The 16,741-nt window shown below is 41.7% G+C and overlaps 1 protein-coding gene across 1 annotated transcript in view; it reads right to left on the bottom strand.

The window, feature by feature from the left end:
- Nucleotides 1-15,345, bottom strand: part of smtnl (smoothelin, like) — a 38,432-nt gene extending 23,087 nt beyond the window's left edge. The window contains exons 1-2 of the mRNA XM_040131585.1: nt 15,205-15,345; nt 13,873-14,849 (exon numbers count right to left, since the gene is read on the bottom strand). Of these exons, the coding sequence (XP_039987519.1) occupies nt 13,873-14,553 (681 nt within the window). The 5' untranslated portion in view covers nt 14,554-14,849; nt 15,205-15,345. The remainder of the gene's footprint in view (nt 1-13,872; nt 14,850-15,204) is intronic.
- Between the last annotated feature and the right edge of the window lie 1,396 nt (nt 15,346-16,741).

The following is a 16,741-nucleotide window of genomic DNA, read 5'->3' as shown; positions in this document are numbered from 1 at the left end:
CTGAAGACTTTCTATTTTGGACACTTTATGAGCTTTCCTGTCATGCTAAAATTGTTAGTTATGCAAGCAAACAACATACAGTACGTAATGTTCTGTTTGGGATCCTGGAAACAGTGGGCCCTTTTTTTAACAGCTCAAACATACTTAACATTGTTTTATCACCTTGATACTTCATGAATTTTTCTTAACTGCTGATAAACATGGGTTTGAACTGATAACATGTGTCAGAAGTCTGCTACAGAAAATGACACGTTACCTTTGTGGAGCAGGCAATTCAGCCGTAAAACCGTCAGAAATTCAGTGGATTTCATTTGCTCTGTATCTGTTTCTTGTACCTGCCCAAATCTCAGACAAGGGAGTTCAACCCCTCTGGGGTCTATATGAGCCCATAACCATAACTAATGTCACCATATAGGATAACAAACTGCCATGTCTTTGTCTGCCAGTGACTTTTTGGCAAACAAAGAAATACATATATTCAGTATCAGTTCATGCATAGCACATACAACATATAAAACTTGAAATATTTCCTTATTTGGGGATTTTTCCCATCAGCCTTTACTTGTCTGCTGTTGGTTCAGTCACTGTTAAAGATATATACGAATCATGGAAGAAGAGCAGTATAGTCTTAGTTTTTCTTTCGGGCCACGTATCTGTCACAAATAGGCCCTGCTATCTTTGGGTAGCAGATCATTTTCACTCTTGTACTCCCTCCTCTATAATGTTCAGCTCTAACATATGGCAACAATAGAGAGCGACTCCCCTGTCTTCCCTGTCTACCTGTCCTCCTCCATCTTCCTCTCCTCCCTCATTCCTGGCTGTGAGGGAAAGGAGGGCAGAACGTTGTGGGGGAGTCTGACACGCTGACCTCTGGTGGAGGTCAAGAGGTCAGCAAACAAAGACAATCCAACCCATATCGCCTCTAGCTTAATTCTTATTTCTAACAAGCGGCTGACTAAGCTGGATAGGTGGTGTGAGTGTAAGTTTAGAGAAAAAGGTGAAAGAGCAGGCTGCTCCACTAGTTAGGAAATACGTCAAGGTTGGACGAATCTGCACCTCATAAGTGAAATCCAATGCCAACGCTCAGTGCCAGTGCAGAAGGGTGCGTGCCTTTTCTTTACAGAGGCACATAGTAAGGTTGGAGGTCAGGGTGGTGGATCAGCATTTAGTGAGTCTGACTTTTCATGCAGGAAAGAGTTTGCCTCCCACAGACAGTTACAGTTAAAATTCCCCATAACCACAAACTTTCCCTTAAATTAAACATTCTGTAGTTAGCCATGTGAAGCAGTTGTTGAAAGGAAGAATGTGAAAGACAGTAACACTGGACGTAATCTAAAATTGATGCCATGTGATAGGTTTGTTTATCTTGATTAGGATTGGTCAGTCCTGTGATTGTATTGGCATTTTATGAACCACAAATGTCTGGTTCCATCAGAGTGGCTCAACTCCATTTAATTAATTAGCATTGATCAATAATACGCTTATTGTCTATGGAAAAATCTTTAACAAAACTAAAGACACTTTTAAAAACATGAATATGCAATTAGGCCAGGCATCATAATAATAATAATGATCACTGATATTCTGTGATGGACTGGTGACGTGTCCAGGATGTAGCTGCCTCTCAAAGCATGCTGGGATGATCTACATTCCCCTTTGGCCTTTAACAGGATACATGGGTACAAAAAACATGATAAAAAAATGGTATGGTAAAATAATATGCGCTATTCTGATGGAGGAGCCTACAAAACTCCAAAACTGGTCCCAGTCTCATTAGAAGTGGGAGCGAAAGTGATACATTGAGGTTAGAAGATCGAGCCAAGCACCATCTAAGCAGAGCCACCCAGTGTTACCAGCCTCACTGCTTCCCAGCTTCATGTCAGGGAAAGCAAAGATTGAACTTCAACCAAAATTCTTTCCTGCAGAATCTTCGTCCTAATCTCATGAATTACCAGACGTCAGCTGGACAAAACATTACTATTATCACCATCTCCATAACCTAGATTACCCAGTCTGCCCACATCATGGCCTGTACCGTGATTATTGGCCCTGAGGCCAGTCTACCTGCAGAAAAACACCCACATAAAAACTACACAGCCAGAAGATCTCATCACCCTGAGATTTTAGATTCACACTTTTACAGAGGAGGGGCAAGCTTTAGCTCCTTTGCATTCAGAATCCAAAGTTAGCTTTAGTTAACCATCTTGTTTGCAGACTATTGTGAGTATCAGAACTTTCTACTTATTCTGTTCTGAAGAATGTAGCTAATTTTTTATTTAGATCTGGTGGAATGTGATTGACAAGGCAGTAGTAGTTATTTAAGGTAGATTAGTTATCATAAATGGCCCTGTGACAGACTGGCAACCTGTCCACGGCATACTCCGCCTCTTGCCCAATGGCCCTAGTCCCCCAACCCCCCCAGTTGAGTATTCAGTGGGAATACGCAACTGGCCTTCTGCTCACATCCAACACGACTTATAATTTGAATTTCTTCCTCACAGTGACTGACAGGCAGATAAATTAACTATAGGTCATGTTCCTACTTCTCCTGAGCCCCCAAATGCCCAAAGTAGCCGTTATATCTGGGTCACCCTCCTGTGGTGGGAGACTTAATGTCTGACAAAACCTGAAAACTTCAGGAACCCCCGCTCTCTCACCCCCGTGACCACGCAGAGTGTCACCCAATCTCTAAAACCAATTTTCCTCAAAATTCCCTCTGGGCAGTATTCCAAAACACTGGAACTGAGTGCCGGGGGATCGAGCTGACGCAGCTAAAGAGGCGACCTCAAAATCTACTCCTGAGGTTGACTTCCAGTAAGGCTTACTGGTTTCTAGAGGGCAACGAGGTTGAGGAGGGTGAGCTATCCCACCAGCCAGTCACTTATTAACCTGTTTCCACAGAGATGATGACGGGAACACGGCCTATTGTCTGGAAGTCATTAAGAGAACCAGGGGTAGCCAGGGAGTGGCCGCATACCTCTGTTAAACCCCCAGCATGTGTACGCACACACACACACACACGCACGCACACACACACGCACGTACTCTAACACACACACATGCGCGCACACACACAAAAACATACTTACTCTCTCTTCATCTGTGCTGTTTTCAGTTTTATTCTTTTCTTCTATATCAGTCCACACCTATTTTAACTTCTTACTAATAGCATGCCTTGATCAGTAGAAGTTTTTCCAAACCAGCATTCAAAGCAGCCTCAATAAGTAGTTTACATTGCCAAACCACTCATGCAAATTAATTACAGGGACACACACAGACAAACAAGAGCATAGAGATGATTTTGTGGCAAATGACTTCAAAACATGTTAAAGTTATGATTTATGATTCAAAAGACAGTACATATATTTGGCATTTTTAAAAAATATCATATGTGTTTGTGTAAGTGTGTTTGTGATCACAAGAGCATACTTGAAACTCTGTTTTCTGTCTCGTTCACAGCTGTATTAATAGCCACACAGGGGGTTGGGGGCTGGGGTGTGTGTGCGTGTGTGTGTGGGGGGGGGTGCCAGGAATCCAGCCTTAAAATGCAGAGGAGCTTTTGAAGGGAGAGACTGGGGGAGGGGTAGAAGAGTGAGGAAGGGGCCACAGAGGCAAAGAGGAGTGCACAGACGGATGGATGGGTTCTGGTAGAATCTGGGTACACGGAGAGCAGAAGTTGTACGTCACACTTATCAGAGACAGACAGAGCTGGCTCAGCTCGGGGAGTCTCAGCAGATTCCTTTTCATTGAGATAAACAACGCTACACTACACTCCCTACTCCGCAGTGCAACCCTATGTTCGGCTGAGCCTCCACACGGACTCAAACACACGTTCTCCCATCCATTCATCTGCAGAAGTGAATGTGATCAGTTGGAGCTACATACATACTTAAAAACACCTGCATGCTGCTTCTCCTTTTTCTGTGCCAGTGAACTATTAAAGACAGAGCAGAATTTGAAAATTTAAGTAATGAAACAAGCAAAGTATGTTAAATGACTTCGTTCAAAAGCGGTAAAAACAGGCAATAATAAAGCCTTAAAACATTTTTTACTACTCAACACGATGAGGCATAATATTTCGACATAATATAATTGTTTGAATGCTTTCCATTATAACCAGAAAGTTTTCATTATTACTCTGCTGATACAGCACATTCAGGCAGACACTGTTTACTGCCGCAGCTCCCTCCACCACCTCAGTCTCCACCTTATTTGTTGTATTTTTGGTATTGTTGATTTAACGAGCATTTAATGCTCAGAATTAGTTATCGCAGCAGAATCCTCGCTGCTGCTCGACTTCTTTGAGAGCTTCCCCCCTTTTTCCATCAAATCGGCCTGGATGACTGACTCTAAAAGAAAGTGTGGTGAGGTTGTGCGTTACCAAATCGGAGCAAAAAAAGAGAAATCAAATAAAAACAAATAAAAGCTCCTTCTGGCTAATACCTTAAATGATAGCTCCTACTTGTACTGTCAGTTTGACAAGCGGTTACGTTTGCACCAATCTTTTGTCTTTTATCTCTGCTCTTGGTGAGGTATCTAACAGAGTTCAAATTTGTCTGAAAGCTGGTGATCTGGATTTGGCATTTCTGCCGTTATACATTTTTTTTTTTTTTTTTAACTCAGACCCTTTATGTTAGAGGTGAGAAAGTTCAGCATCAAGTCTGCCTCTAAAAAGATTTACTTCACAACTGAACTAAATTTGTGCTCTAAAGCAGGATTTATACTTCTGCTTTTCGGGGCTATGCCCTACCAACGGCAGCTATGCCTGCAGGCTCCGAGCTGACGCTGTAGATGACATGTACCTTCTCAAAACAGGAACTACATATCAGGGCTATGGAGATACCACACAAGAACTGGTCAGTTTGGGCTGCCTGTGTTTTCTCCTACATGCTTCTGATGCCAGTGGAGATTGCTGATAGCGAGGACAACATGAAGCAATCTGGAAAAGGAATCAGTTTTCTTATCGTTTTCAGTAACACACATTGAGCAAAGCAATTTGCACGACATAACTTCTGCTCATCATGGCTGCCATTCTCTGTCAAAGTGAATGAAACAACGTAAATACAGTAATGGCCTGGAAAAGTCCAATAGTCAGGAATGAAACAAGGCCGACCTTCCCATCATCATACAGTAAATGAACTAATGTAAACACAGATACTGTGGCGAAGATAATTATAACACAATAAATTTGTGTTTTTAATTAATTGGCATTGCGGTGGTGCTATCAGTGAGTGAAATCTGATGCGGAACCATAAATCAAAAGCAACACTGTAGGTATTTAAGGCAGGACTCTTGTTAATCTTTTGCATCAAGCATAAATTGGGCTTAAGTTAGTGCTACATTCTACACAGTGAGGCTTACCAGCTCACCCTGATGTAATTTAGATTCAATTATTGTAATAGGAAGTTAACACTGCAACATGGCAAAATCCCTTCCAAATACACTCAGCACACAATGACATCATATTATATATATTAAAAAAAAATCACATTACAGACTGCAGAAATATGACCTTAGCCAAACATAGAGTGTGTGTGTACATGCATACAGTTTGTACAGAACATGAATGTCACCGGATACAGTACAGCAAGCACACATTAGCTTTTTCACCTTTTCCATGGCTTATTGCTCAAAAGGGATCTGTGCATGTGAATGTGTGTACCAGCAGCCAGTAATCACACTCTAATTCAGTTTGGACTGGGATCAGTACATCTAAGTGCTCTAAATGTACAATCTATCCATCAGCCTATTCTCAGACTGTGACTAAACTAAAACACTGCAGGCTAAAAGCTGCAGTGGTCTGCTGCTTGTGTGTATGTGAGTGTGTGTGTGTGTGTGTGTGTGTGTGTGTGTGTGTGTGTGTCTGCAGATAAGAAACAGATAGCATCAAGGTTGAGTTGTGTAATGTTAGGCAGAGATGGAGCCAGTGGGTGCACGGGTAGGGATGGAGGGAGACAGAGTATCTGGAGGAGTGTAACCTGAAGGAATTTATACCAACACAATTCAAAGAGCAGACCATCAAATAGCAGCGTAAATTCTCGGCACTCAGACAAAGAGACATGATTCCAGTTTTGAATCAATACATTATTACTGTCAAATGAACTTTAATAGCTTGGTATAATTACTGTAAAAATGAGACGAGCCTGGAGACAATGTGCAGCTTCTGTCTCGTAGCAGCGGCATTGAGAGTGCACATGTTCCACAAAATTAAAACCACATTTCCACTAAATCCTGTTGCTTCTTGCAAGAATCCATCGAAAGTGATCCATTCTCCACTGGCCACTGCCACAAAACACAGTGTGGTGACAGTTGTACCACACTGTTGACAGGCGGAATGCCTCAAAATGTGCATAGTAATCATTTATAGATATTAAATCCCTGCATGTAGCACCATAAGTGAAAAGTCATGGAACGTCTATACAGCCTGTCCTTTGAGCCCATATAAGAAACATATATCCAAACTCAACTTTTCCATCTCCAGAAATCAGCTCTTACATAACGTGATGCAAGTGCCATATTTGGCCATAAATCAAGGGCACCCGGTCTGTAGGCGTTCACAGAGAACAGTAGATGACCCTCTGACCTGACTGTGACAATCTGACCTGTTCATCTGCTAAAGAACTCACACACACGCACAGCGCTAGAGGAATGCACGGCGTCTGATGCTCTGCATGGGTGGAGGCTTGAGTGGTCCAGGTGTGGTTTAGGAAGATATTTGCGCGTAAGAACGAAAATGAAAGTTTGGCTTTTATGAACGAAAATCTGAGCCAGAGACAGAAAGAGATTGACAAAGATGAACAAATATTATCAGTAAATTATATTAATTATGTATTTATCAGATATTTTTCTTTTATTAAAAATTGAATTTGATCCAGTCAACCCCTGATTGATGCAGTTTAACTCCTTATTTTATAATTGATCAGTACTACATTTGTTGTCCATGGATTTACACGTATTGCGCCCCCATAATGATCCATAATACAGATTAAAAAGACGAGAAAAAAGTGCTTGATATTTCCTGATTTGTATTCCCTAGACTGGGTCAAGCTCCAAAAACAGTGGATCCTACGTTTCCCATTATGCAACTCAATAGGGTTTTTATTTGACTGGCCGTGTCTGGTAAATGCCCAACGCCACTTCTACCTCAGCCCTTCTGTTATAAAATCGTAGTCTCCTTACACAAGCTGGGATGACCCTGATGATATCACCATGACATCATCAGGGTCTGTTTCTCATAGGTCCATTTACTATCTTTTTCTGGAGCTTTCAACCACAAAATTGTACTTGTGACAACTTTGTTTATAACACCTGCTATCACGTGACCAAAATTCCATACTTTTGTCACATGATTGCAATTGGGTCTCCGTCTCCATGACAACTGCACAAATCCGATCTGCTGATGAAGACAGTGAGATGTGGTTGAAAGCCTTGGACAAAGCTAGCAAGTGGACCTTGAGTTATGTTTTTTTTAAAGTTGTTTTTTGTTTGTTTGTTTTGTTGTTTTGTTTTGCTTCTTTTGGGCAAACTACTATTTCTGCTGTTACGAATGAACATCTAGCTCAGTGTCTAAATTTTAATTAATCTAAACTGATCAACTTTGTCATATCCGCACAAAATACTGGCAGATTTAATTAAAAAAATTATCATTCTCTAGAAGGGAAATAAGAATGGCAGGTAAGAGACAGGGAAAAGAAAAGGAATAAGCGAAAAAAAGAGTCAGGGAGGAGGAAGAGAGGTGGGTTGATTCTGTAATCCTTCCCCACTCAATGTACTCCCAGTGAAGCACAAGAACACACACAATGGCCCATTGAGATGCCTGCTTTGGCAAAGTAAATGGCAACAGCAATGTTGTCTGCAGACATACAGTATGTGTGTGTGTTGGTGTGTGTGAGATGGGAAAATGTGAAGGGGGGTGGGGAAACAATGGAGGAAGAGGAGACATTGTTGAGGAGGCTTAGGTCTTTGTCCTAATCCTAATCTTGACTAATTCCTGTTACCCAGAACCATCAGAGGATAGAAAAGAGCTACACAGCCTCCTCTTTACAAACCTCAACAACCTTCCAGATGGAAACACACACACATATACAGACACTGTCACACACACAGCTGGGTTTCCATTCAAGTATTTTTATGTGAATTCCGATGTACTGAATCAGAAAAGTGGAACAGAGGCAGCAATTTATGACAGAGCTTCTCAAATATTGCAAAGACATTAATCATAATCTTAACAAGGCAGAATGAGAAGAATATCAAAAATAAAAATGGAAGCCTATACATACAGTATACTTCAACTCAGCTGATGAAAAAAAGCACCAAATCTTCAAAGAACAGAGGGAAGAACTGACAGAGACTGTTATGCATAATTCATACAGATACGTGCTGCAGGTTTGTTTTCAGCATGAACGAGATCGGGCTGACATGCTGTAGGTGTGTTTTGGAGGTGAGTGCATGCGTGCAGGTGTGTGTGTGTGTGTGTGTGTGTGTGTGTGTGTGTGTGTGTGTGTGTGTGTGTGTGTGTGTGTGTGTGTGTGTGTGTGTGTGTGTGTGTGTCAGGCTGGAAGACAGACACGCCTATACACATCTCTGGCACAGATAACTTCAGCTTGGATTCAAGCCATTGAGAATGGTTGCAGTGAGTGTGTGTGTGTGTGTGTGTGTGTGTGTGTGTGTGTGTGTAAACTGTCAATCATGCCTGTCTGAACAGCCAACTTTATTTATTGTACTGTGTCTGTCTCTGACCCAATGGTGAAGGATGTGGCAGGAGGAGTGAGCTATAATTCAAGCAGCAGTGTGTCGAGATCTGACCACGTGGACAAAAATCCCATGAAGCTGATGACCATGATGAGAGCAGAGAGCACAGTCTACCTTTGTGCTCTGATATGCTATTTCACAGTACTTTCTGCATCTCACTCTTGATTTGATCTGTGTGTCTCTGCAGCAGTGTGTGTTTGGCTGAAAGTGGGGGATCTCCCATAGCAGACACAGGCAAACAAAGGTGCCCTTGTGTTTTTAGCTATGACCACATGATTTCGCAGAAGATAACATACCCCTGTTGTATCCAGCCACATACAGTAGTTTGGTAATTACAGATGCAGTAGGAATAGCTATTTGCATAACGTATGCATGTCCGTGTATGTTTTTAAAATTTTTGTGAGTCTGCATTTTAGATATCTGTATGATTATGTGTTCTAATACCTAACAATTATTTTCATATTGGAAATACACAGAAAACCTGCGCATATATGGCGCTAAATTTCGAGATAATAGGTATTGTCATCTGTGAGTGCAGACGGCATCATTTTGAAAAACTGGGACATAAAAAGCTTTCTGACGTCAGTTCCAGTTTCTAGAATTGCTTCATAATATCATATAATGAAAATATCGACCCGACCACCTCCTGTCTGTTGCAGGCCACCAAATACACACTTGTTATGCTTAAAGGATGTGTGAAAGGACATACACTCTCCAAGTACTTTATTAAGAACATCTCCACACTTAATCATGCAATTATCCAATCAGCCAATCATGTGGCAGCACTGCATAAAATCCTGCAGATAAAGTTCAGGACCTTCAGCTAATGTTCACATCAGACATCAGAATGGGGAAAAAATGTGATCTCAGTGACTTTGACTATGGCATGATTGTTGGTGCCAGACGGGCTGGTTTGAGGATTTCTGACACTGCTGATCTCCTGTGATTTCCACACACAGCAGTCTCTAGAGTTTTTACTCAGAATGATGCCAAAGACAAAACATGTCCTGTGAGCGGCAGATCTGCTGATGGAAACGCCTTGTTGATTAGTGAGGTCGGAGGAGAATGGCCAGACTGGTTGGAGCTGACATAAAGACTACGGTAACTCAGATAACCACTCTTAACAACTGTGGTGAGCAGAGAAGAATCTCAGAATGCACAGCTTGTCAAACATTGAGGCGGATGGGCTACAACAGCAGAAGACCACGTCAGGTTCCACTCCTGTCAGCCAAGAACAGAAATCTGAGGCTGCAGTGGGCACAGGCTCATCAACACTGGACAGCTGAAGACTTGAAAAACGTAGCCTGGTCTGATGAATCTGTATTTCTGCTCACTCACACTGATGGTAGGGTCAGAATTTAGCGTTAACAGAATGAATCCATGGACCCATCCTGCCTTGTGTCAACAGTCCAAGCTGGTGGTGGTGGTGTAATGGTGTGGGGAATGTTTTCTTGGCTCATTTTGGGCCCATTAATACCAATCACTCATCATTTAAATGCCACAGCCTATCTGAGTATTGTCGCTAACCATGTGCTTCCCTTTATGGCCACAACTTACCATCCACTTACCATCTTCTAATGGCTACTACCAGCATGATAAATCTGACAAATCTGCTGACAAATCTGCATAAATGATGTGTTGATATAATGTTAACATTTGTGATCTGTTAGCAAAAACTCTTTCTGCTGAATAGGAAGTAATGAGTTTCAAAAAAAGGGGGGATAGAATGAGGTTTAACTAGAACTAAACCAATAAATCGGCCAGACTAATATATCTTATATCATACTAAGTAAAAAAAAAAATTGAATTATAGAAATACCAAATTAGGTTTGAGGTAAATTGGGTAAATTGGGCAACGTTACATACTTTGTCCACTAGAGAGCACTGACAAGTTTATTTTTAAGGGGCAAGTATACGCTATCATAACTGCTTGTTGAATGGAGGGATAGCTACAGAAACCCCCTTCCCCCACACCTTTCCAGCATCAGATTAGGGGGTTCTGTGTCTAAACCATTTCTGCAAGTTTCCGAAAATTGAACAATCCAACATTCACACCCACTTCACACTTGGTCGGCTGTGTGGAGGTGAGAAAGGAGGCAAGAATTGAACTTCTCTTTCAGCTCTCTTTTTTCATCCTTGATATAACCATGTCTGTCACTATGCATGTGAAGAACCGAGTTCAACACTATGAATGTCCTCCAAGAGAGACGTACCCATTATCTCCTATTTTTAAATATATCACCTATGATGAGCCTTTTTTTTCACCTCATTATTTGTGTGCATTCAGAACAGCTATATAAACTTTTTTTTTTTTTTTAGTAAGTAGTTTTTTTGAGCATACCCTGGCCCTTACACCATAAAATGCCCTGCTTAGTATGTATCTTGCTCACACACAAGAAAGAACACAAAAAGAAATCTAAGGGATTCTTATGTTAAGAAAAATTACTATTGGACCCATATATCATATCATCCGTGTCAGGCAGTTCTGACGGCACAGATACACTTCAGTTTTAATCAGTACAGCTGTCTACACCAGGTATGTAAAGTCACAATTTACACAGATAACTGCGGCCTTTAACGTAAATTTTCCTTTGACTTCCTGGCGTAACTACACTGTACACTGAACACAGTCAGTGTAGACACTGATGGAGGAGTGCAACTGCTGCTAACATGCTGCTTTTGTTATGCAACTGATGTATACAAGATGTTATAACCCAAAGCTGTACAAGTATAAATGAAAACTGACACATAAATGTTTCTGAATGACGGACAGAAGGAGAAGCATATTCCAGATTCCAGCCTTGAAATGGAAGCACTGTATTTAGCCTATTTAGTCTTAAATGATCCTGTTTTGAAGAAACTGAGCACACAGATGGAAAGTGGAAGATTGGATTGTGCTGCAGGAGTGCTTTGAGAAGTTTCTGCAGAACAATGCAAGCATGCTTAATAAGTTTTCACAAACAATACAAGGAACTTAACTTCAGTCTTGCCATTGCAAGATCCCAAATTCCTGAACGGCTGAGTTACAACGGAGAAACATGCTTAAACACATGTATACCAAATCAACTAGAAATGGAAAGACAAAATAGAAAAAAAAATCTTGATTGTCCTCAGCTGTAATTTTCTAAATATTTACACAAAGGAAATTTTAACATGAGACAGAATTTCCTTTCTGCTCTGAGTAACCAATACGTTTTTCAAGGCCAGGAAAACTTCTCGCTCATCTTCAACTAGCTGAGTGATGCAGCAACCAAAGGATGGACATAAGCCAGGAGACTCTCTTTTTGGTTACATCAGAAGCAAGACAAGCAAAGGGAGAAAACAAATTAAACTACACAATGAAGTGAAAAGGGACAGTTACTCGACGGACTCCAAGATGAGTGTAGCTCAACAGCACATACTTCCAAGAGCAGCATCCCAAGGTGACACTAAAAATGTATTCCTGATAATAACTCAGAAACCGCTAAGCAATGCAAACCTGACACGGGGTGTCTTGTCACCATTCATGCACAGATGAAAATGATGCAACGCTGATATGACATGAAACCAGTTGTGATACAACTTTAGTATCAAGAAAAATGTCAGCTTTCTAGGAACTGAGGGAACAGACATGTTTTCAGCTTGACCCATCATTTTTGAATATATCCAGTAGCATTTAGAAAGAATTTCACAAGACCAGTGGTTGGAATTTTCTCAAAACCAAAAGCATGGACAAGAATTCCCTCAAACCGCAATCATTCAGGGAGAGCTAACTCAGTGTAAATCCCCAAATCTGGACCCACGAGATTTGCACAGGATGATAACAATAATGACTAGCCAGAGCCTACATTTCCCAACACTGATTTCACATATTTGACTCAGGTCTGAAAACCACACGACCAAACTAACATCACCTCCCAGGAGCCTGCTCAACTCATGTTACTCTACCTCATAATTCCTTAAGCATCCTGTTGGAGGGCTATTGTGCAAAGAAGTGACATAGATAGTGCTTTGTATGACACATCCACAATGCCACAATGCAAACAGATTCAGTGAAGCTCACATTCTGCATCTTTACAACAGCGGCGCTTTCCCAAACTGGAAATTACATAGCAATTACTGGATTGCCTTTTTTGTTATTGTATATAAAACTTCCATCCATGTTACAGAGTATCTCGCACTGGAGAGTGAGGTGGTGGGTCAGTACAAATATGTCAAGAGTTTCTACGTGCAACAGCCCAGGAGGACATGAAAAACAGATTTTCTTGACTGAGATTCTGTGATTCTTGAGATTTAGGAGTTCTTGACATGTAAAGCAGTGATTTCCAAGCAGGGATACTTGGGAGTACATGAAAACATTGCAGCTGAACTAATTTGAAAAGTAGAAAATACAATTTCCATATATTATTATTATATATTATTACTGTATAAATACAATATCCAAATGTTGAGTCAAACAATGACTGAACTTTACGTGTTGCAAGTGAGAGTGCATGAAAACAAGAGCGCAAGAATAAACAGTTCACTGAGTTAAAAGTAATGCAAACATAACGATATCTAAACGTAAGGAATAAACTATTCAAAAGTTAAATGTAATGACAATTGATACAGTTAGCCAAACATAATAGAGAGCAAAAAGTAGTGGATAAATGTTTAAAATAGTTAACTAAAAGGAATGAAAAGCTGAAAGTAGTGGATATATTGTTTACCTAGAAAGCTAAAGGTAATGGGTAGTGGTTGAAATAGTTAGCTAAAGGAAAAGGATAAATGAAATAGCTACATGGCTAAAAAGCTGAAATAGATAAGTAATAAAGAAATGGTTGAGATGTCCAACCTCTGCTACGCCAAGCAGTGCTACTACAAATTGAAGCTCAAGTTAGTATGGAACCAAACCAACTCGATTGCTGGCAGTTCTCTTGTATGAAAAATGGTTGGAACCATCTTCACTTTTATATAATCAGTAGTGTTAAATAACATTCATTTTAAAATCTGTGCTTATGAACACACAGCTGCAACATGACGAGTGGTGTCAATGAAGGTACCCTTGAGTACATCAGAAAAACAAGGTTGGGAACCACTGTTGTAAAAGGACTCTGGATGAAAGCATTAACCATCCCCTCTTCACGAACATGCAGTACTCACGTTAGTCTTGCTGGACACAGCAAATGTGGCTCGGCTGGAGAAGCGGGTGGTGGAGGGGCTACTGCTGGAAACTGGGCCTGTCACCATGGAGGAAACTCTAGAGCCAGCAGGAGGACTGCTGGAGCTGGGGGAGGATGAGGAGGTGGCAGGGGGGGATGCAGGACCTGACTGACTGCTGAGACTGCTGTAGGTCTGGGTTTGGCTCCCCAGGGTGCAGGGCTGGATGTGGAGGTGAGTCTGGCTCTGACTGTGAGCCTGAGCCTGACCCTTCCCGTAGACCACCTCTTTTATCTCCTCATGGTTCTCCTGAATGTCATTAAGGTGATTCTTGTGATTCTGACTGTGATTGTGGTTGTTGCTCATTGAGTTGCTTCTGTCACACATCATCCCCCTCAGGAGCTCCACCTGTTCGGTAAGAGCTTCCAGCTGACTCCTAAGCTGCTGGTTCTCCTGCTGGAGCTGAGCCACCGCTCGTCCGAGAGGCCCACTCAGGTTGGCTGTCTGCTCCAGGCGACGCTCCATGCCCAGCTTAAAAGCACTGACATCCATGTGGATCTCCCTAATGGCATCCCGGAGAGTGTTCTCGTAACGGGCTAGAGCTGCACACACGGTTTCCCCCTCTGGAGACGAAGACCGGGGATGACACAAGTCTCCCATCTCAGCGAGGGTTGGGGCTTCCATCGGTACCGCTGTGGCCACTGGTGACCCTCTGTGGACGGGCCAGATGCCCTCTCAGTCTGATAAGTCTGTAAGTGAGATCCTCTGGACACTGGGGAATGTGTAGCTTCAGTCGGTGTGCTGAGGGTTTGGCTGGAGGGGGTGGGGACTGATGGACAAGGGTTGGGAGGTGAAAGTTTGCAGGGGGGCCAAAGGTCTGGTCTGTTTTATCCTCTCCTTTAGCTCTGTCCTGGGACATCCCAGGCTGCTTCTCCTTCAGTAAGCGTTGCTTTTCTGGTACAGATGTCTCATTTTGTCTTCTGTATGAAAGCACAAAAGGGACAAAAGGGACAAGACTTGACCTTTAGCTTGTGAGCAGCTGTCAAAATCTTAAAAGAACCCTCAAAGTTTAAGTTGTAGGTCATGTCCTGTACAAAAATGCAGCTACATTAGGAAAAAAACTAAGATACAAGATAACAATAAACTCATGGCTTGCGCTAGATAATTTGATTCAGAGTCTACAAAAAAATCTAAAACATCACATCAACTGTTCTGTTTTTTAAGGAGTCAGAAGGACAGAAAGAAAGCATACATTTCTTTAAGCCGGTTATGTTTCATAACTGCCATAAAACACAGCAGTGAGGTAATCTTTACTCACAGCTGCAACAGACCTACCTCAGCCTTGCTCTCAGTGTAGCTCACTAGAGTTCCCTCAGCGCTGGACAGCTGTCTGTGTATGTGTGTGAGAGTGTGTGTGCGCGTGTGTGTGTATGTGTGAGCTCTGCTCTACGCCGCCGGCTCTCTGGTGTGTTTAAACTCTCAGGTTGATCACTCCTCTCTTTTGGCCCAAAGGAGGGAGGAGAAGGGGAGGGATAAAGGAGGAGGGTGGTGTTAGTGGTGGAGTGGAGAAACAACATGGAAGAGTAGTAAATGTGAAGGACGGGGGGGCAACCGGGTAGCTTTTACATCCTTGCACTGTGTAAACTATTGGACAAAGTCCCCTCCCCTCCTCTTCTCATTCCTACTCTAATTCTTGCTGCACCGCTTCCTCCTCCTCTCCTTTCTATCAAAGGTATGTCTTTTCCTGCTAAGTCAGTGTCGTACGTTTCTTTTTTCCTCAGCGCTTGTCAGCACCATTTTTAACTGGAATACAGGACATGAAAAAGACCCCTTAAAGTGTGGTTTGTTTTTCCCACACAGCAAAAAGAAGTAGATATCCTGATATAAGAAAATAATGGATGAGGCGAAGGTAAAGCTCTGCTGCGTGTATCAATGGGTCTTGAAGTCTATCATCTGACTGTACCATTGCACATATATCATGGCCACCTACAGAAGAATACAAAAATTAAAAAAAAAAAAAAAGAAAGCTCCATTAATGAATATTTTTATATTAACGATGGGTTAGATACCTTTGTCAAATCTGAAAGGTGTCGCACATGGAGACTCAGCCACAGACAATTGTAACCTGACGCTGCAGTTCCCCTCGGCACCACTGAGCGTCTGTGTCTTCCAGTTCGCAGTTTTACTGATTGGGTTCAATGTTACGCTGTCATCAACCTTGTTTTCGCGACGTTTAATCTTTTGCTCTCACGTTAGCCATGAAGCTCATTGAGGAGATAATAAGTCAGTTTTGTGTTACAGCTTGTTCTCCTGCCTCCCAATGGCCAAAAACTCCATTAACGCAACTTTAAAATTTCTTTTGCCGGAATAGAGATTTGATTTGATGTTGCTGTCTTTAATTGTTGTAAAGTTCAACCGTTAACTTAGCACACAGCATCAGTATTGTTGCTATGGTTACTTTTAGTCTATTATAGCTTAATCTATATTGATCACTGATTTAGAAAGGTGATTGGTTGTTGAGGTGCTCTAATGTATGTTTTTACTTTACATCCCCCAGCCCGTCAGGTATTTTCGACGGACACGGTGTAAAGAGTATTGAAATAACGTTCCTTGATATTTTAATGTACCTAAATTAATTAAATGATTGTTTAACAGCTGGAACATGGAATACATGACCTTTCACACGAGAGACAATACAAAGTAGAGCGGCGCTCAGAGAGCACAGGCCTCTGCCAAGTCCAATGTCCAAAAACATATACAAGACTTCAGAGTAAAAAGATTCGAATTCATTGTGAATTATCCAGATCTGCCCCCAAAATTTAAAAAGTTCAGTACTTTTTGCGTAATCCTGCTGACAAATGACACCAACAGA

Source organism: Xiphias gladius, chromosome 7, assembly GCF_016859285.1.
Source record: "Xiphias gladius isolate SHS-SW01 ecotype Sanya breed wild chromosome 7, ASM1685928v1, whole genome shotgun sequence".
NCBI classification, from domain to species: Eukaryota; Metazoa; Chordata; class Actinopteri; order Istiophoriformes; family Xiphiidae; genus Xiphias; species Xiphias gladius.
The sequence above is the reverse complement of the archived record's forward strand: the minus strand, read 5'-3'. Positions and strand labels throughout refer to the sequence as shown.